General features: G+C 37.6%; 2 protein-coding genes across 5 annotated transcripts in view; both read right to left on the reverse strand.

Moving 5' to 3' along the window:
- Positions 1 to 31: 31 nt before the first annotated feature.
- On the reverse strand, positions 32 to 20,031 carry LOC131184016 (membrane-spanning 4-domains subfamily A member 15-like). Of its 4 annotated transcripts, none has more exons than XR_009151901.1 (8): positions 19,639 to 20,031; positions 8,877 to 9,123; positions 8,007 to 8,135; positions 7,766 to 7,822; positions 6,053 to 6,181; positions 3,950 to 4,063; positions 2,792 to 2,996; positions 32 to 2,083 (listed from the first exon to the last, which is right to left on the reverse strand). XR_009151901.1 is itself a non-coding variant. In XM_058154904.1 (8 exons), the coding sequence occupies exons 3-8, from the start codon at positions 9,090 to 9,092 to the stop codon at positions 2,880 to 2,882; spliced, it is 762 nt and encodes a 253-aa protein (XP_058010887.1). In that variant the 5' UTR covers positions 9,093 to 9,123; positions 9,220 to 9,319; positions 19,639 to 20,031; the 3' UTR covers positions 32 to 2,879. The 4 variants fall into 4 exon arrangements, 3 of the variants coding, with proteins under 3 accessions (XP_058010887.1, XP_058010895.1, XP_058010878.1); XM_058154904.1 differs by adding an exon at positions 9,220 to 9,319 and having other exon boundaries at positions 32 to 2,996; XM_058154912.1 differs by adding an exon at positions 9,201 to 9,319 and having other exon boundaries at positions 32 to 2,996.
- A 709-nt stretch (positions 20,032 to 20,740) lies between these two features.
- The window catches only part of LOC131185258 (uncharacterized), a 30,688-nt gene continuing 29,221 nt past the window's right edge, over positions 20,741 to 22,207 (reverse strand). Inside the window, exon 15 of the mRNA XM_058157677.1 lies at positions 20,741 to 21,927. The gene's annotated coding sequence lies outside the window, so the exon portion shown is untranslated. The remainder of the gene's footprint in view (positions 21,928 to 22,207) is intronic.

Raw genomic sequence — 22,207 nt, forward strand, 5'->3', positions numbered from 1 at the left:
GAACAAAACGGCACAGAATAGAACAACAGAACAGAATATAATTTTTTATTGGCCAAGTGTGATTGGACACACAAGGAATTTGTCTCCGGTACATAAGCTCTCAGTGTACATACAAGCAAGAAGTGATAAATCATGATCACAATCATAAAATACATTCTTTATAAATCATAAGATACAACACTCAGTGTTAGTCATAGGATACTAAATAAGCAATCAACACAAATCATCTTATATCATTAATATAAGATGCAATATATAAGATAATTATATAAGATATATACGATTAAATACCCTTTGGTATACCTGTGCGAGGCGCCAGGTTGCAGTTAGCTGCAGAAGAGGCCATGCTTGCTGGAGGTGGCGGTCAGAGCAGCTGCTGTGAGTCAGCTGTATGCATGGATGGGAAGGCCTGCTGCGACCCTTCAATAAGCCGGTGCAGGGCGCATTGGGCAGCTCGCCCCTCTGCCTCATACCAGTCCATGGGGGTGGAGAATTAAAACGTCCCTCGAAAATATGGCCTAGCGCCAGGGATGGGTTCTAATTTTTTGTACTACCGGTTCTGTGGGTGTGGCTTATTTTGTGGGTGTGGCTTGAAGGTCATGTGACTGGGTAGGCGTGGCCAACTCAATGTCACTCACGTCAAGGGGTACCTCACCTGGCCCTTCCCCTCCCAGCCTTTGCTGTCTTAAAGTGTTAAAGTCTTAAAGTGGCTAAGGTTGGAGACCTCTGCTATAGATGCACTTTCATGGACCACTAAAAGGAGGAAATGGCTCATATGCTTTGCCCAAGAGTGTAACAGGCTTTTAAGGAGCTGCTAGAAAGAAAGGGGGCAATATATTTTCCAAAGCACCAGAAGTCAAAACAAGAAGCAATGGATAGAAACTGAACAAAGAGAGAAGCAACCTAAAACTAAGGACAAACTTCCTGACAGTGTGAACCTATATAGGTTTCAGTCATAATTTCACATATAAAATAGCCATTCATGTGATACAACCTGCATATTGTTCAAAACAATCATTAGTATTATGGCTGATGTTTGACAGCAAACCTAAAATCCCCATTCCCTCCCCACTCCAGGGGAAGGTTACTTCAAAATCCCCATTCCCTCCCCACCCCACTAATCTGTTCTGGGAAGGAATCAAACTCCCCCCTCTTCATTTCCCAAATAAAATATTACTCATAAGAAAAGGCTCCCAGATAATTAAGGAATAATCAAGCTGCTAACAAGGAACCTGCCTGGAATTCCACATTCCTGCCAGCTGCATAAAGGAAACTTTGTAAGCAGAAAACAGCTACTGGTGCTTAGAGATCATAGAAAGTGGAAACCGGAAGTTCGGCTCCATTTACAAGCAAGCAGAAAACTCATTCAAGAAAGGATATTTCACAATGGAAATCACCCAAACCTTTTTAGAAACACAAAGCCCATGTTGCACAAACCCCAAAACTTCAAAAACATAGAACCATATAAGAATCCCTCCTCTTATCCAGTTTGTTGTTCAACTGACCCAGAAACAAACTACTGAATGTTACTTTGCTTCTGCAAGTAAAGCCTTCCAGCAGCTGCATCAATTTAAAGCAACAGCATCTTGTTTTTTTCCTTTTTCTTTGCCAAGTGATCTCCTGGCTAAGAAGTGAGTCCTGATTTTTTTATTCTAGCTGATCAGTTGGGAGGCTTCTTGCTTCTCAATTTAAAGTGACGGTGTCTTGGTTTTTTTTCCTCTTCTTTGTCAAGTGAGTCTTGATTTTTTCCTTCTAGCCGATCAGCTGGGACTCGGGAGGCAGCAATAGACTGGGGGCGGAGCCAGGCAGAGGTGGCATTTACCGGTTCTCCAAACTACTCAAAATGTTTACTACCAGTTCGCAAGAAACGGGGAGAACCGGTAGCAACCTACCACTGCCTAGCGTTTATTTCAGAGGTCAAAAGAAAATAAGACTAGGTCTTATTCTTGGGGAAACATGCTCTGTTGTCTAGTATTGTAAGAGGTGGTAGAATAGGAGGACTTCTCCTAAAATCTACTATCGTTTCTACAATTTTGAATGTGTTCAGTTCAAGATTGTTCTGGCTAGTTGTTCAGCTTCCCATCTGTATGCAAGTTCATTAAAGAAAGGAAGGAAGAGTGACATCATTTCAACTGAGCTAGATTATATTCAGGATCCTGCCTATCAACTTAAACCCCAAAAACTGTAAATATGTACATTTTGTACACCTGTAAAATCATTGCCGTAGTCAAGCTTTTCACCATGAAATTATAAACAAGGAAGCAACAAATCTTCTCTACATTCCAATTGAGTCTCTTGAGGCATATGCAGTACCTGGGATGGGCAACTTGGACACCTTTAGGAACTGTAGACTTCAACTCCAAGAATACCTGAATCAGCCCTGTAGGTTCAGGAGTTGAAGTCCGCATGTTGCAAAGGGTTCATAGTTGCCCCTCCCCCGATATACCCTCCCCAAAAGTACAAATGGCTTTGATTTTGAAACTGCACATTTACACAACTGTAAACCCTTCAAGGATATAGCTAATGGATGTGTTTACAGCTGCCCCTGTTGGAGATGGGATGATAGCCAAAAAAACAAAAAATGGCAATTTGCATGGAATCTTTTTTTTTTATCAGCTTAACCGCCCTAACAATATGGAGTATTTTATTTATATGCAAACTTCTTCTGTTTTGGGATCACAGTGATTATGCAACCATTATTACAGTTAGTTCTCAATTTAAAACTGGTCATTTAGTGACTATTCAAAGTTATAACAGACTTGAAAACAAATGACTCTTAGCCAGTCCTCACACGTAGCAGCCTCCCCAGGGTCATGGGATTGCTTCTTCTGAAACCTCTGTTGCAATACTTCTCACATTTCCTTCCTGGTGTTCTTGTTTTACTGAGATTTGGTAACCGCGTTATCGTAAGTCGGTGGAGGAGAAGGAGGAGGATTTGGTTCAGCTGTGACTTCTCCCCCTCCAATAAGTTGGTAAGGCACAAAAAGCACCGTTGGCTATAACAGAAAAGGACAGTCAATACAAAAAAATACTCAGAGACGTATCTGTTACTCTAGGTAGGAGAAATAGATTTTCCAGTTGTGTGTTTTTAACTATGATGCTGGCAGTCTCACCAACAGGCTGAAAGCCTTGATAGCTCAAAGTCCTGATAGAGAATTCTTTAAAATTATAAATTAACAAGCAAAGGGTTTAGGGTCTGAGCATTTAAGCTGTCAGAGATCGAGACAGAGGCGGGAGCCTGGGCCATCCATCAACCCTTGATGAAGAGTCAACAGCCTCCAGGTCCTGAGGTGGCTGATGTGGAAGAGGAGGAACAGCTGGGTCCAGTGCCTAATGCGTGGATGCACAGAAGGCAGAGGAGAGCAGCGGGAGTCAGTTCTCAGTCCTAAGCTCCACCCTAGCTGTGGTAATAAAAGGCAGGGGGCAGAGATGAATAGGTGTGGCAGACAATTATTTGTCTCCCTGTCGGTCAGCCACTGATAGTCTGAACTTCTGAATCCTGTCTGGAACTTATCAGAATTCTTTATTGGAATCTGCTGCGCTGGGGGTCAGGCATGCCTTCTGAGCATGTGTGTGTGTGTTTGTGTGTCTCAGCTGCTGGAAAAGAGTGAGCGAACCTTGCAGGACTTCCTTTATGAGTGTGGGGAGAGAGAGACTCCTGGTGTTTTGGGGCCATTTTAGGGGGAAAGGGAGCAAGCTTTGCTTTCTACAGGAACTTAGAGACTTTGTTAGCCAGCTATAAGGGAGACAGAGTCTCTTTGCTGGGGCTGCTGGCGCTCCAAATAAAAGGAATATTTAGTTAAACACAGCATGCTTGTCATGTTTGGGAGCCAGGTCAGAACACTCATGTTAGGTGGAGTGCAGATATAAAGAAAAAAAACAGACAATCTTCTTTACATTCTTTAACAATGAGAACTACTAAGGTTATTATTGAAGTATCAAAAGTTACCTGGGCATTACTACAGCAAGTTGCCTGGCAGCCGAAATGAGCCAGTGAAACAGCGATGCAAAATTCCAGCAGGCTGAACAGGAGCAACACACAGGAGAGGCCATAACTGATATTCTGTGGAGTAGGAAGACATGTGGAAAGAGAAATTAATGTACTGTATTTTATTGAACGTGCTACACCATTAAAAGGGACTCCCAGCTGCTCCCTTGGGAAACACTGGGAGGAACAATTGTATTGGGAAAAACAGAGACACTGACAGATAAACCTCAACTTAGAACCACAATTGGGACCAGATTTTCCACTGCTAAACAAAGCGATTGTTAAGTGAGTCATGCATAATTTTACCTTTTCTGTCACTGCAAATCGCTGCAGTTAAGAATCATACAGTTAAGTGAATCCAGCTTCCCCACCCCCGCTGTCTTTGCTGATCAGAAGCTGGCTGGGAAAGTCGCAAAGCAGATCCTGCAACTGTCCTCAACAAATTGGTAGTAGCCAAGCCCTCAAATTTTAATGCGGTGACTGTGGGGACGGTGCAACGGTCGTAAATGCAAGGAGAGGTCATAATTTTTTTTGAGTGCCATTGATACTAAGTATACAATTGAAAATTGAATAATTGTAGATTAAAGACTATCTGTACAGCCTGTATGATCTGAGAAAAATGCATCAGGGAACATTAGCATCTCTTACATTTTGCAATATTCTAAAGGGAAGTATTCTGCCCCTCTCACTGTTGAAATAAATAGATGTAATTTGCTTGCTCTCCATTTTCCAATAGGAAACATAGAGGGTCTGTTTTCCTGCTGCCTGGAGAGAAGTAATGGAGGAGAGTGTCCAGGGAGATGCTCAGTCATCCAGGTCATGGCTGTCCCAAATGTGCTGTTTGTTTTGTTTGTTGTTTTTTACATTTATACCCCGCCCTTCTCCGAAGACTCAGGGCGGCTTACAATGTATAGGGCAATAGTCTCATTCTATTTGTATATATTTACAAAGTCAACTTATTGCCCCCCCAACAATCTGGGTCCTCATTTTACCTACCTTATAAAGGATGGAAGGCTGAGTCAACCTTGGGCCGGGCTCGAACCTGCAGTAATTGCAGGTTTTGTGTTCTTAATAACAGGCCTTACCAGGCAGAGCTAAACCGGCCCAAAAAGGCAACTGGACTTTCTTATTTTCCAGTGGAGAAGTTTCGCTTCTCATCCAAGAAGCTTCTTCAGCTCTGACTGGATGAAGGGGAAATGGAAGAATTTATACTCCTTGCAGACAGCTGGTCATTTGTATTTTTAGAGAGTTGTTGAGGCCTCCATCTAGTCAAAGCTAAAGAAGCTTCTTGGATGAGAAGCGAAATATCTTCACAGAAAAACGAAGTACAGTTACCACTTGAAAAAGCACCTTTGGGATAATGGAGGAGAGGGGGGATCACATTTTTTGGTGCTGGGCGAAATGGTAGGTAAATTCTGTGAATCCCCATTTCTGAAGCAAAGGACAACACTTTACTAAATACTAAAATATCAAGCCATTGATCCCAGGTATTGGTATGGTTCTAAATTGTCCACACTTCAGAACTTACCTAAATGTCAGTTTTCTAAAACTGGATGGCAAATGCAAAAAAGGGATAGGATGTGGAGGTGCAGGAAAACCTGGTATCGATTTCAGCATTTACCGCTGTATTCTATTCCTGTATAGAATTCTCAAGCGCTTCTTTGTTTTTCACTACCTAAGTCCTATTGTAAAACAACCAATTTTTTACACTGTACAGAGACAAATTCAAACAATATATCTAAAACACATTTATTTTTTTAAAAAATCTATCCCCCTCTCCACCAAATAAACAAACGGGGGGGGGGGAGAAGAACTCTACAAAGTCCTACTCACTTTGCACCTCAATGACCAGAAGATTGATTCACCTTATTTAACAAATATATATAAAAAGCATTCAAATGAAATTCAAAGCATTCAAAAACTCATGTTTTCGTGACTTAAACTTATTGAAGAAAAGATTTTCAAACAAAACTCAAAGGGTTCAGGATATCCTTCCTGTATATATAATCTCCTTCAGAATTTTGCACATGAAGCCAAAATTTAAGACCAGATTGTTTTACTTACAAATAAACTCTCATATGAATTCCGATATCTCCAAAAAGCATTACCCAGGCTCAGCTCACATACATATAGGATGATACCAGTTAATGCCATTATAGCACTTGTGATGTTCAGTACTACACTAGATTTCACCTGAAACAGCAATACACCAGAAAGAGAGAAATTACAATTACACTGTTACTATGTTACAGCATAGGTTTCTGCAAAACATAAAAACAATTAACCCCAACTATGGTAAAAACAGTGACAAAGAAATTCTATGTTGGTGCTTAATGACACATAACCAGTCAATGGTGAAACCTTCCACTAAGATCATAGGAATCAAATAGCAGCAACAACATATTTTCCCACAGTGGAAATGCAAACTCCATTTGAAGGGTTTTCTAAAACTGTCAAATTTCTTCTTTTTCTTTCTGGATGTCAGTCTCCATTGAAGACCAGGTGGTAAAAAGTCACAGGAAAAATGGTACAACTTTTTCATCCCTTAACACTTTGCTTAAAGAAATCCCACACTATTTATTGTAAGACATGACATACTCTAAGCATTAAATGTTAATGTCAGATGCTCCTTTAGCTATAAAACATTACAGAGAGGCTGCTAGAGAGATGGGACTGGAGAAACCCTTGGAGCCAGTAGTGAGAATTCTGAATATTTAACAATTGCTCTGTTTTTAATTCTCCCCTGTCAGGAATGTAGTATTTATCTATTAAGATGGTCCTTTTTCTTTTATTGAATCCACACTGTGTTCCTTTACAAGACAAAAACATGTCTATGTTGCCATGAACACTCTTTAAATCAAAGAGAAACAGAGGAGAAGAATACAAGCTCTTTGCAGGAGGGCTACCATCAGCTCTCTCTTCCCTTTGATTCCCATAATGATTCCCATTCTAGTTCCATACTTTTACTCCTAACATGCTGGGCTTCTTTCTAATGTTGCTTTCATGTAGCAATACTTCTGAAACTGGACCCTCTGTTGAGGAGGAGGAGGAGGAGGATGAATGATGATGATGATGATGATGGGAGCTTGCTTCAAGACTAGAGCATGCAAGAAGACATCTCTAGTCAGGACTCGCAATAGTAATAGCACTTAGACTTATATACCACTTCACAGTGCTTCACAGCCCTCTCTAAGCGGTTTACAGAGTCAGCCTATTGCCCCCAACAATCTGGGTCCTCATTTTACCCACCTCGAAAGGATGGAAGGCTGAGTCAACCTTGAGCCTGGTGAGATGTGATGTGCCAAATTGCAGGCAGCCGGCAGTCAGAACTAGTCTGCAGTACTGCATTCTAACCACTATACCACCGCTGCTCACCATTACTATCAGCAATTAAGGAAGCTCTGGTAGAACAAGCACCCACATTATGGTCATTGACTCTCTCAAGCTTCTCTCATTTTTGTCATGGTACTGACAGGACCTGGAGTGTTGCAGGTGGCACATCAGGAAGGGAACTTGGCAAGAAGCCCAATGTAAAACAGGGACCAGAGGAGGCTCAAATTCTGGATGGTTGAATAGTCTCTACTGTTGACATAGAACTTTCAATGGAAGGAGGACTTGGAAGCAAAAGTTGATCAAAGAAGGAAGAGGGGGAGCACTTTTGAGTTTGTTTTTCTTTCCTAAATGTTGATTTAAAACTGAACAGTATCTGAAGAGAATTGACACAGTATAAGGTCCTGAGTGCTTAAAAGAAATTCAAATGCTACAAAGGTTTCTCACCAAACCATGATTTGAACTGTTCGCAGCTGCTACACAAAGTGATCCAGAAGAAATAAACTATGGAAAAAGAAAAACAAAAACACATGATTGTAGTCCACTGGAAATAAAAAGGGAAAATTGTCAGAAAAATCTGGCACCCATTAGAAGCCAGATAGGCTCCAATGCAAACAAGACTTTTAGAAGTATCCATTAGCCATTACTACAATGGTGCATGACTCAACAAAAATTTTCACATACTTACAAATATCCCTCCCCAAAAGGGGTAACCTCCAATTGTAGTCAAGGGATAAAAAAGATAAGAATAAAAGATTGAAGAAAGCGAGACAGTCCCAAAGCCAACGTGGATCAGCCCAATCAATATTTGGACAGCCTGTGGAAGGAAAACACACAAAATGAGACAACTTCATTTGCTGAATCTGAGAAAAACATTCTAATTTGTTAGCAACCTAGGAAAGGCATCACTTTCTACCCATCTTTGAAAGGTACTTCAAAGGGGTTGAGGCTTCTAAGTGTCTAGTGCAGGTGGACCCAAGGGCTGGTTTCCTATGGTGAAAAATCCAATGGGGAGAAGGGACAGTTTGAGACACCATTGTCACTATGTAATAGACATTTACACCAGATTATGATCTAGTTTGATCTATAGTGGGACTGCTTTCGTCAGGAAGGTCTGTAAGAATATCATGATAGGCCTTTGAGGGGAAAATATCACCTCTCACTACAGACTCCTCTACAGGAGGAAGTTGATCACGGTCATAAGCACAAAGTGACTTCAACTGGTTTAAGCCGGAGCCAATCCATGACTAGGTTCTTCTGGAGAAATGCCCAATAGTTGCACTTCTCAGAGGGAAGGGAGAAAAAGAGATCTGGCTGAAAACTTGGCTGAGCTCCACGTTCTCAGTTAAAGAGCAAAGCAAAAGAAAGCATATCGGAGTCAGAATGTTTTGTAGAAACACAAATGAAATTACCAGGAAGAACAGAGATTTCTGGAGTATATTCCAGAACTAGACAACAACTAAGCCCATTTCCAAGACTTCAACATGGGGCTCTCAGGTTTCTACATAGTTCTAAAACCTTAATGGATTCAAACAGGCACATAGAAACGCATGCGTACCCCAAGAACTTTGGGCTCAGCCTTGAGAAATCTCTCCAAAGGACCCTTTTGTGGGACTTGTTGAGGAGCATTGGTGGAAATTTCAAGTTGCTGAGCTCCATACTGAGGATATGGAATTGCTCCAGATGCCTGAAGAGCAATACTGGGCAATCCAGGAGCTGTTTGGATCATGTTTGCTCCATTAGAGGGGATGACAATTATGGTTCCACTGGCCATTCTTGCTGGAAGTGTGCCACAACTAAGTTACCTGCAAACAAATAAGTGAGGAAAAATTAATGTCTTAAGATCAAGGAGGCAAATTCTGGTCCTTCTCCTTAATCTTACTTTATGAGATAATATTTGCCTGCAGTAAAACTGAAGAAGATTGCCAGAAGGGTTCAGGGAGCAGGGTAGTAAAAACATACAGCTTTCTTAGGGATAGAAATCCTTCCTTTACTCAAGCCCTGTACAGACAAGAAAAAATAGATGAAAATGATATTAAGAGATATTTAAGAGAGAGAAGTCATCCAATTATATCAGACCTAACTAAAGAAATACTAAATGGGAAAATAACAACAGATGAGTTGAAAAAGGCAATACAAAAACAAATAATAAAACTCCAGGCCCAGACGGAATCCTGGCTAAATTTTATAAGGAATTTCAAGAATTATTAGATAATTTATTATTACAAACATATAATGAAGTATTAGAGAATGCAAAGATACCAAAATCCTGGACGGAAGCTTTAATAACACTTATCCTCAAAAGCAATACCAAAAAACAGAAGATTCAGAACTATAGGCCAATCTCGCTGTTAAATACCGATTATAAGATATTTATGGCCATAATAGCAGAGAGGATTAAAAGTATATTAAACAAAATTATTAAATCAGATCAAAATGTTTTTTTGCCCAACAGATACATCAAAAATAACATGAGAACCATCATAAATGTACTTGAATACTATGAAGCCCACCCAGATAAGCAAGTAGCTCTGATATTCTTAGACACGCAGAAAGCTTTCAATAATTTGAACTTTAATATTAACAAATCAATAGAAATGAATTGGGGGGGAAACTTTATAGAAATAATTAGAGCAATTTATTCTACCCAGAGAGCAAAAATAATTATAAATTATAATTATAAATATATAAATATACCGAAAGCTTCAATATAGAAAAAGGAGTACAACAGGGATGCCCTCTGTCCCCCTTATTATTTATTTTATCCATAGAAATATTAATGTCACAAATTAGAGAGAATTCAGAAATAAAAGGATTAAAAATTAAATCACAGGAATACAAAGTCCAAGCATTCGCTGATGATCTGGTATTCATTATTGAGGAGCCCCTAGAATCTGGACAATTATTATTTGAAGACATAAACCAATTTGGTAAAGTGCCAGGGCTCAAAATAAACAAGGACAAAACTAAAATGTTGACCAAAAACCTAACAAATAAACAAATTGAGAAATTAGAGGAGAAAGTGGGGATTTCGAGAGTCAAAAAAATTAAATATTTAGGAATACAGATATTGGCAAAATGCACCACAATAAAAAAAGATAACTATGACACACTGCTACAAAAAATTCAAAAGGATTTAGAAACTTGGTCCAAATTGCAAATATCGTTGATTGAAAGAATGTCAACAATAAAGATGAACATACTACCCAGATTGCTATATCTGTTTCAAACTATACTGATTAAATTAGAGAAAAATTTCTTCGAACAATTAAATAAAATCACATCAAAATTTGTTTGGTCTAGGAAGAAACCTCTCATTAAATTTAAAATATTGCAAGATAGTAGAAGTAGAGGCGGGTTTAGTCTCACAAATTGGGAGCTCTATTATCAGGCCGCAATGCTAACGTGGCTTAAAGAATGGATCCAGCTACAAAATAAATGAGTATTAACAATAGAAGGCCATGATCTCCACACTGGCTGGCACAGTTTTCTCTGGGACAGGAAAAATAAATATCATACATATTTTCAAAGACATTTATTAAGAAATGCCCTTTTACAAGTTTGGGAGAAAATTAAGAAGGATCACTATACAAAAATCCCAATTTGGCTATCAACTATGGAAGCAATATTACACCCAAATACCACAGACTTGAATAAAATATGCGGAGCTACTTGATGAAAAAGGGGAATTAAAATCAATCCAAGATTTGAAACAACAAGGACTAAACATGGAATGATGGCCGTATCTACATATAAAAACTAGATTCAAAAAAGACCAGGAGCAATATGGCATATATTTATATATTTATAATTAGAACTGCAGAAAAAATAATTGCTACCAACTTGCCTTCCATTGAGGACCTGTATACTGCACGAATCAAGAAGAGGGCCGTGAAAATATTTGCAGATCCCTCGCATCCTGGACATAAACTGTTTCAACTCCTACCCTCAAAACGACGCTATAGAGCACTGCACATCAGAACAACTAGACACAAGAACAGTTTTTTCCCGAAGGCCATCACTCTGCTAAACAAATAATTCCCTCAACACTGTCAGACTATTTACTGAATCTGCACTACTATTAATCGTTTCATAGCTCCCATCACCAATCTCCTTCCACTTATGACTGTATGACTATAACTTGTTGCTGGCAATCCTTATGATTTATATTGATATATTGATCATCAATTGTGTTGTAAATGTTGTACCTTGATGAACGTATCTTTTCTTTTATGTACACTGAGAGCATATGCACCAAGACAAATTCCTTGTGTGTCCAATCACACTTGGCCAATAAAATTCTATTCTATTCTATTCTATTCTATATATAGAGAACAATTGGATATAGACAAAATTCTATTAGGATCAGGGGGGAAAAATGATCACAAAATTTTATAATTTCCTCTTAAAATACAAAATGGAAGAGAAACAGTAAAAGAAATGATGATCTTTTGGACAAAAAATCTCTGGCACAATATAGAATTAGACAAATTGTGGGATAGAAACTATAAATTAACAATGGCAATAGCCTATAAAGAAAATTTGTATAAAATGTTCCATAGATGGTATTTGGCACCAGCGAGATTGGCCAAAATGTTCCACAATTTACCATTGAATTGTTGGAGATGTGGTTACAAGCTAGGCACATACTACCATATGTGGTGGATGTGCCCCAAGATAAAAAAAATTTGACAAAAAATTAAAAATTGGTTGGAGGGAATTACCCAATTAAAAATGGAATTTAACTGGAACTTTAGTTATTAGGAATAATTAACCCAAAAATAGACAAATCTTTACAATACCTAATACTTCATATATTAACGGCAGCAAGGATTGCTGTCGCATATGGATGGAAACAAAACAATGTACCAGGAGAGGAAATAATAATCCAAAAAATCCTACAGTGCGCAGAAATGGATAAGATGATGCTGGAAATTAAGGAAAGGGAAGAGTCGGAATACAATAAAGTGTGGAACAAAGACTTCCGGTTTGGCACCGTAGGTGATGGCGGTGATCTTTACGATCACCAACCTCTGGATTTTGTGGAATCGCTAGGACAGCTTAAATCTGCTGTCCAGCGGTTCGAAAAACCCTCTTCGGGAGAAGAGGAGGGGGTGAGCTGAGGGCAGAGGTTGAATTTCCCTAAAGCCCCTGAGAAAAAAGGGGTTTGAAGGGTTAAGTTCCCTCCAGCAACCCGAAGAGCTCCAGATCTGAGGATTCTTCTGCTTGGGCGGAACCAATCACCACGACCAAACGCCGAGATTTATTTTGGACAATAAAGGATTATACCGGACAGAACGAAAGTGGGAGAACTTTATGCAAGTAGCCAAGCCGATTCCCCGATACTTTGTAACAAGTTTGAAAACAGCAAGAAAATGGAGGCGAATTGTTAACAAGTTAACGAGTGGAAAGCGAAAGTGATACTTTCACCGCTTGCCGTCTGATCTTGGTAAATTGCATGTTATTTGCTACTTCAACTCTTTAACTCTTTGCTGCCTAGAATCTAGGAGAGATTTTCTTTTTAAATATTGCTTTAAAAAAGCTTTAAAGGACTGTGTTTCTCAGAGGTTAAGAAGATTTAAACTGAATATTAAGTTGGAAATAAATAAATAATTTTATAGAAGATGGCAGCCAAACAATTAAAGTCTACTGTAACAAAGGGCTCTGGAATCTCCTCAGCTGGTGCCTCTCCAGCTCATACAGTGGAGACTAGAACATTGAACTTAGAGGCGGTACAAGAGAATTTAAAAGACTTTATGCAAGAAAAATTTAAAGTAATAACTGAGGAGATGTTGGAAATGAAAGAGCAGATATCAGAAATTCAAGTGGGAAATAAAGAAGTTAAGTAAGGATTTGTAATTGCAGTACAAAGCTTGGCAAATAATGTGATTTTATTGGAAGAGGAGGTTGAAGAAATTAAGCAACATAATTCAAAATTAGATAATAAAATGGCTGAATTTTAAAGTAAAATGGAAAAAACAGATGATGAAATAGTTTTGATACAATACAGAAATATGGAATTTGCTCTAAGAATTCGTGGTCTGAAAGAGAATAAAGAAGAGGATTTAAGGGAAATTTTTTCTGAAGTATTTGCTGAGATATTAGCAGCTCGTCCAGCAGATGTGGCTTATCAAATTGATAAAATATATCGTGTGAATTCTTGGATAGCAAGGCAAAAAAAGTTGCCAAGGGATGTTGTTATTTATTTTACAAATAGAACAGTGAGAAATCAGATTTTGCAAGCCTCATATAAGGGGAGAAGATTCAGATTGCTGGTCAGGATATTTTAATATTAAAGGAAATTCCACCAAAATGTTAAGGGCTAGAAAGGAATTTGCCTTCCTGGTGAATGAACTTAAAAAACGTCAGATTGAATATAGATGGGATATTCCAACTGGTATAATAGTATATTATGCAGGGAAAGTACATCGTCTCAATACAGTTGGAAAAGCGAGAGAATTTTATGTTGAGGCATTAAAGTTGGAAGTCTTTCTCCACTGGATGCTAGAAGAAAGGAGACTGAAGTGAAGGAAAGAGAAGTGAAGCAGGTTCAAGAACAGATTGTGATGGAAGAAGATTTATTACAAGTGTTGGAAATACCTATGACGGGTCCAGATTCAAAAGAACAAAGGCTGACAAGAGCTGCTGCTAAACGCAAGGAACAAGAGATGAAGGCACAACAACAACTGGCAACTACTACAACGGAAACAGTGGGAGGAGCAAGGCCTAAAGCAAAATGTGATTTGCGGCTAGTGTTCCAAAAGTTTCCTTTGGCCGATAATGGCAATTAAACTATTATCTTGGAATGTTAATGGTTTGAATTCACCGCAGAAGAGAAGGAAAGTATTTCATTATTTGAAACAATTTAAAATGACATTACTTGTTTACAAGAAACACATATTAGATCTTTAGACCAGAAATATTTGATAAATTCAAAACTGGGAGTACATTTTGTTGCCTCCTCTTTGGAGAAAAAAAATGGTTTAGTTATATATATAAAGAAGGATATATCAGCAAAATTAATTGAGGTGGATAAGCAAGGAAGATACATTGCTATTGAACTCTTGTTGGAGGGAAAGAAGACATTATTAATAGGAGTTTATGCTCCGAATCAACAACAAGAAATTTTTTTCAAGTTTTTACATAAAAGAATAGTATTTTGGGATTATAAATCATATATATTAATGGGTGATTGGAATGGTGTGTTGGATACTCAAAAGACAAAAAGCTTAAGGAAGATATCAAGCGGGCGAAATTACCAAAGGCTTTTTGAAATGATGGAGGACTTGGAATTAAGAGATATTTGGAGAGAACATAATACAGAAGAGAGGATTTTACCTTCTTTTCTGATAGGCACCAATCATTTTCGAGGATTGATTTTATTTTGATTACTAATGACTTGTATTCTAGAGTGAAGAAGACGAAGATTTGTTCAAGAACTTTATCTGATCATAGTCCAGTTTGGATTGAATTTGATCGGAAAAGGAGGCTAGGAGATCATGGAGGTTGAATGAGAATTTGTTTAAATATGAACAAAATGTAAATGAATGTAAAAACAAATGAAAGAATTTTTATTATGAATATGAAAAAGAGACATCTATAGAGATGATTTGGGACTCAGTAAGGCTTATATGAGAGGAAATCTTATACAAATGAATATTAAATACAAAAATAAATTGCAGAAAAGAAAAAGGAACTGGAAGAGGAAATTAAAAGAAAGAACAATTATTGATAAATAGCCCAGGAAATAGTAAAATAAAAGAATCAATAAATATATTGAGAGGTCAGTTTAATATGTTGATGGCAGATCAAGTAGCAATTAATTTACAATATGTAAAACATAATCGTTTAATAATGCCAATAAGCCAGGAAGATGGCTTGCCTATTTAATAAGGAAAAACAGAAATCACGAGCGATTGATAAAATAGAATATAGGGGTAAGGAAGTTTATCAAAAGAACTTGATTAAAAAGCATTTTAGAGTATTATAGTAAGTTATATTCTAGGGATATGGTTGATGATACAGAGATAGAAAGATATTTACAACAACAAAATATTTGTGAGCTTACAGAAAATCAAAGAGAAGAATTGAATCAATTAATTACTTCAGAGGAAATTTTCTTAGCAATTAAACAACTTAAAATCGGTAAAGCACCAGGAACAGATGGTTTAACAGCTGTTTATTATAAAAATTTACAAAATGAGATGGTTGAACCACTTAAAGAGTTATTTAATAAAATTCAAATGGGAGGAAATGTTCCCCCTTCATGGAGGACAGCCTTTATTTCGTTAATACCGAAGGAAGATCGAGATGGTATTAAAGCAGAGAATTATAGGCCTATATCACTTTTAAATACTGATTACAAGATATTTACCAAGATATTGGCTAATAGATTAATGCCAGTGATGAATCAAATAATTCATAATGATCAGTCAGGATTTATTAAGGGTAGGCAGATGAGATATAATGTGAGGCAAATCGTAAATTTACTTGAATATTTGGAACGAAACAACCAAGTATCAGCGGCATTCCTTTTTGGATGCTGAAAAAGCTTTTGATAGATTGGATTGGCAGTTTTGTTTAAAGTAATAGAAAAATGCAATTTGGGGATTATTTTATTCGTGCAATTAAAGCAATATATCAGAAGCAAACAGCACAAATAATAGTAAATGGTGGGTTAACAGAAACTTTTAAAATTGAGAAAGGGACGAGACAGGGATGTCCCTTGTCCCCATTACTTTTATTTTAACTTTAGAAATTCTTCTGAATAACATCGTGGTTCCGATCGAATAAAGGGAATTAGAGTTAAACATCAAGATTATAGATTAAGAGCTTTTGCAGATGACTTGGTTGTTACTGTATCTCAACCAATATACTCAGTAACTGGTTTAAAAGATATAATTGGTCAGTATGGTAAAGTATCTGGATTTAAGGTGAATCAGCAAAAGACAAAGATGATAACTAAAAATATGAATATACAACAAAAGAAGAGTTAGAAAGAACTTCAGGTTTTGAAATCGTTAAAAGGTTAAATATTTAGGAATATATATTACAGCTTCAAATGTTAAATTATACAAAAATAATTATGAGGTATTGTGGCAGAAGGTATGGAAAGAAATGGAGAGTTGGAAGAAGTTACAACTATCTTTGCTGGGAAGAATAAGCGGCTATAAAATGAATGTTTTGCCCAGGTTTTGTTTTGTTTCAAATGATACGGTGTTTAAGAATGATATTAAATTACAGGAATGGCAAAAGGGATTAGTAAATTTGTATGGATGGGCAAAAACCAAGAATAAAATTAAAAGTAATGCAGGATATAAGGAAAGGGGGTCTTAAAATGCCTAATTTAAAATTGTATTATGAAGCAGTTGTTTTATCATTAATTACTGATTGGATTAATTTAACTGAGGAAAGAGTTCTGAATATAGAAGGTTATGGTTTGTTATATGGGTGGCATGCCTATTTATTATATGATAAGAAAGTTGATAAAATATTTAAAAATAATATAATTAGAAATGCATTATTGAGGGTTTGGAGGAAATATCAATACAAATTAGATGGAAAGATTCCAATATGGGCAAACCGAGACACATGATAGAAAATATAAATATATATCAAAAGATGGAGGTAGTTACTTATAAAGAACTTCTTTGTATGGAAAAGGGGGAGTTACAATTAAAATCTAGAGAAAAGATGGGGGAAGAAGGGAAAAATTATACATGGTTCCAATATGGACAACTACAAGCTAGATGGAAATTAGATCAAAAAATAGGTGTTAAGCAAATTGAGGATAATTTGTTAAAACAAATGAGAGATCAAGGTCAACAGCATATTAAAGGTTGTATAATGTATTAGTAGAAATAGATTCAGAGACTGATTTGGTTAAGGATTGTATGATTAAGTGGGCACAAAATTTTCAGCAACCAATAATGTTGGAAACTTGGGAAAGAATTTGGGTGAGGAATGTTATATTTACACAAGCGCAAAATATGAGAGAAAATTTTTATAAGATGTTTTATAGATGGCATTTAGACCCCAAAAAATTGTCATGTATGTATCCTAATGTACAGGCTAAATGCTGGAGATGTGATTGTGAAGATGCTACTTATTATCATATATGGTGGACTTGCAAAAAAGTTAAAGCATTTTGGATTAAAGTATGGTGGATCATGCAGAATATTTTGAAAAAGAAGATTAAGTTTACCCCACAGTTCTTTTTACTAGGAATAATTATGGATTGTACAGCTATAGAGACTAAATTGATTCTGAACTTAATAACAGCCGCAAGACTTTTGATTGCTCAATATTGGAAGAAAGAAGAATTACCTACAATTGAAGAATGGACTCTTAAAGTATCAAATCTGGCAGAAATGGCAAAATCTCTGCTTACTTGAAAGACTATACACAAGAAAAATATATTTTAGAATGGAAAATGTGGATTGATTATATTCAAAATAAGTATCAGATAAAAAATATCAAATAGCATATGAGTAAATTTAGGAAATAATTTGTATTAGATATATTTTGAAGGAGAGGGAATTGAGAGTGTGAATAAGCGTGGAGAGACTAGAGATTATAATTTAGGAATTATTTTAGATTATGATTGTTAGTTTTGATACCTGCATTTTGTTCTGGGAAGTCGGGGTGGGGGTGGGGGTAAAGGGAAGGGAATTGGGGGTTGAGGTTAGTGATGGAGTGATGGTTAATGTACAGGGATTATTGAAGATGTATAAATATAATTAATGTAGGGTCGGGTCTGACCAGTTGCCATTTTAGAACGGTGGGGAGGGAAAAAAGAGAGAGTAAGAGGTAGGAAAGAGGAGAAGAGGAAGGAAGAGGGGTAGAAGAGGGAGAAGAGTGTAGGGTGGAGGGAGGAGAGGAGGTAGATAAGAGAAGGAGAGGAAGGTTTGGAAAGTAAAAGAAGGTAGAAGAGGGAAGAAGGTTAAAAAGGGTGGTGGTGACTGGGCAGGCCCGACTAATTGTATATAACTGTACATTGGATGAATTATTTGATAAGATTGTAAAAATAAAACTTTTTTATATAAAAAAAAAAAAAGTGTGGAACAAATTATATGATTGGTTAGAAAAAAGAAATCAAAATAATAAATCGGAATGTTAATCTAATTAAGTTAAAACCAGGAAGTGTAAGTTACTAAAAAGTGTTAACCGGATCATGACAGTTCTGTAAATAGACACCAATGTAAATATAAGCAGGTAGAGGGAGGATTGAATAAGAACAGAGAATATATATCTGTGTCGATACACTAAGCTGTAAAATAATATATGATGTAATGTTATGCCTTATGTGTTTTTGTGTTTTTGTTTTTTGTTGTATTTTTTTTATTTTGTTTTTAAAAGTCAAAAGTCTAATAAGTCTAATAAAAAAGTCAAAAGTCTAATAAAAATTATTTTTTTAAAAAAAGAAATCCTTCCTTTCCCAACAGTTCAGCCAAAACCAAAGAAGTTTCTTGCTTGACAAGCAAAACGTTTTCAAGGAAAAACCCCCAAAAGACTCCAGTTGCCTTTTGAAAAGCACCTTTGGGACAGCCATGATCTAGACGATTGAGAATCTCCATAGATATCAGGGAGAAAAATGTTAATCAGAATACGGAGAACATTTTTCAATGCAAAAGGTCTCTTTCTAAACTGAGCATCCACCCAGATAAATGGTATTTCCATTTGGGCGAGGTTTTATTGTACTTGCCCTCTTGTTCTGTTATTGGCAGATGGATCTAAAGGCATCAGGCATGGATGATAATGCCAATTGCCTCCTTCCAGGAAGTTTATTTATTTATTTATTTATTTTATTTATTTATTTAAATTTTTATACCGCCCTTCTCCCGAAGGACTCAGGGCGGTGTACAGCCAAAGATAAAAACAGCAAGTATACAAAGTTAAAATATCAATTTAAAATACCTATTCAATAGTGGTCGTTCCAGAGTGTAGGTGCTCCAACAGAGAAGGCCCTTCCCCTGGGGGCCGCCAGCCGGCATTGCTTGGCGGACGGCACCCTGAGGAGACCCTCTCTGTGAGAGCGTATGGGTCGGTGGGAGGCATAAGGTAACAGCAGGCGGTCCCGTAAGTACCCGGGCCCTAAATTCATTCTGATTTGGACATAAATTACTGGGAAGGGCACAAGAACAGGGATCTGTATCCCACCTTTGCTTCATTGATGTGGGGAGGTTTCTTATCAGAACACAACTGGACCACCAGCCAGTTTTCTAACAAAACTCCCGACAACCCCAGAAAGCAGTGAAGCTATTCAGTAAAGTCCTAACTGCCATAGACACCTAATTAAAAAATAATCAGAAACTACTCACGACAATCTCTCAAGATTAAGTACACAGAAGCCTCAGGAAAAACGAAAGTAACATAACAGGAACAAGTGGAGGCGGAGTTCCGCTGTCTACTAAAAGGAGGGATTTACTGATAGCTTAATCAAGGACTCCAGAAAAAAAAACTTATTTCTTCCCCCTTTAACTGTTGCAACAAATAATAGTCTGGAGCCAGGAAGCTTCTGCTTGTTCAGAGATGAGAGGAAAACTCTCCAAGTTTATAATCTCCTGTTACTCCCAGGGTAAAACGAAGCACTGAAATCAAACTCATCCCTCGGCTTCTCTCTCGTTTTCAACCCCTCGGAGACTTCCACAATCTTTGCAGGAATCGCCAGAAATAAAAAGAAGGGGATGCGCGCTGCCATCCCAGACTCTCCATTCATTCACCCCACCCCACCCCGAGCTCTGTAAGAAGCCCTTGTTCAGCGGAGGATTCTTTTTCTCTCTTTTCCCTCCACTGGCGTTTTCCGTCGCTTTCGGGTTGCTCTTTTTAGCGCTTGAACAGGCAGCGCAGAGGCGTTGAAGTGGAGGCTGGAGGGACTCGATCCCAGCCTCCGATTGCGCTCCTTGCGAAACTCTCCCTGAAAACTCAGAGGCCGCTGAAACATTTGGGCCGCATCGTTTACACAATAAGCAGATGCCAAAGGGAAATCCTCTCCGTGTATTGGCAAAGTTAGGATGGGTAAATCTATTATGTTTCCTTTTGCACTTAAACTGAACGTTTGCTTTTTGGTTGACTCTTCTCTACTATACATTTCTCTCTATTGGAGAGACACCCCCCCACTTCTTTCACTATGTATGTTGCAATCTGGAGTCCTGATTCTCCTATTGCTGTTTTTTATTGGCTGTTCTACAAACGTCTATGGGGGCCTGGAGAGCGGTTGCTTCCTAGTAAAAAGAAAAGTCAACCAAAAGAGCAATTTGCAAACAAAAGCAAATAAGACATCTCCAAGAGCATAACAAATTAAAGTTTAATTTTTCTGTATTGTTTAATGGACTGCTAAATTGGCAAAATGGACTGCTAAACTGGCCGCCTAGCAGGAACCCAAAATGGACTGCTCACATAGAATTAGAACAGAGGTTTTTTTATTGGCCAGGTGTGATTGGACACACAAGGAATTTGTCTTGGTGCATATGCTCTCAGTGTACATAAAAGAAAAGATACCTTCATCAAGGTACAACATTTACAACACTTAATGATAGTCATAGGGTACAAATTTAACATTTAATGATACACTTAATGATAGTCATAGGGTACAAATAAGCAATCAGGAAACTATCAGTATAAATTGTAAGGATACAAGCAACAAAGTTACAGTCATAAGTGGAAGGAGATGGGTGATGGGAACGATGAGAAGATTAATAGTAGTGCAGAGGGGAAAACTATCCAAATATTTTGACACCCAAGCAAAGCACCAAATTGTATCTGTGATACAAGCCTCATGCCCTAGGACTGAAATTTTAGAAAATCTTATTGGAAGTCTTGAGTATCAGTTTTTGTCTTCTTCGATCCCCCATCTTCTTCCATCTTCTTCCATCTGCTTTATTGTGGTATGGGGTGGGGTAGCACTGGTTAAGATATAGTTTATTACCTCTATCGCTATTCATTGAGGAATCAACATAAATCATCCTCTCAGAAATTGTCATCCACAATTTGGGATGAGAATTAGTTGTTTAGCAGAGTGATGGCATGGGGGGAAAAACTATCCTTGTGTCTAGCGTTCAATGGCCTATAGCATCATCTTGAGGGAAGAAGTTGAAAGAGTTTATGTCCAGCATGTGAGAAGTCTGTAGATATTTTCACAGTCCTCTTTCTAGCTTGTGCAGTATACAAATCCTTAATGGAAGGCAGGCTGGTAGCAATTGTTTTTTCTGCAGTTCTAACTATCCATTGAAGTCTCTCTATCTTGTTTGGTTGCAGAGCCAAACCAGACCATTATAGATGTGCAAATGACAGACTCAATGATTCCTTTGTAGAACTGTATCAGCAGGTCCTTTGCAGTCTGGGCTTTCTGAGTTGGCGCAGAAAGAACATTCTTTGGTTTGCTTTTTTGATGACATTTTTGATCTTAGGTGCCAACTTTAAGTCTTGAGATACTATAGAACCTAGAAAATTGAAGGTTCCTACTGTTGATACTATGTTCTTTAGCATTGTAAGAGGTGGTAGAATAGGAGGACTTATCCTAAAATCTACCACCATTTCTACAATTTTGAGTGTGTTCAGTTCAAGATTGTTCCGGCCGGCACCACAAGGCTAGTTGTTCAACTTCCCATCTGTATACAGATTCATCAAAGAAAGGAAGTAAGAGTGACATCAGTTCAACTGAGCTAGATTATATTCAAGATATTGCTAATCAACTCAAAACTTCAAAAATTGTGCAAATGTACATTTCGTACATCTGTAAAATCATTGCAGTAGTTAAACTTTTCATCATGTAATTAATTATGGACAAGAAAGCAACGAATGTTCTCAACATTCCAATTGAGTCTCTTGGGACATATATAGTACCAGGGATGGGCAACTCTGGCACCTTTAGGAACTGCAGGCTTCAAT

The sequence above is a fragment of the Ahaetulla prasina genome, chromosome 1 (genome assembly GCF_028640845.1).
Source record: "Ahaetulla prasina isolate Xishuangbanna chromosome 1, ASM2864084v1, whole genome shotgun sequence".
Classification (NCBI taxonomy): Eukaryota; Metazoa; Chordata; class Lepidosauria; order Squamata; family Colubridae; genus Ahaetulla; species Ahaetulla prasina.

Bases quoted from the DNA above. Each gene is read 5' to 3' on its own strand.
- LOC131184016 (XM_058154904.1), bottom strand. From the start codon at position 9,092: ATGGCCAGTGGAACCATAATTGTCATCCCCTCTAATGGAGCAAACATG. The intron at 8,136-8,876 runs GTACGCATGCGT...TTCCTTCCACAG, and splicing joins CTGAGCCCAAAGTTCTTGGG to GCTGTCCAAATATTGATTGG. The intron at 4,064-6,052 runs GTAAGTAAAACA...CCTACTCCACAG, and splicing joins ATTCATATGAGAGTTTATTT to AATATCAGTTATGGCCTCTC.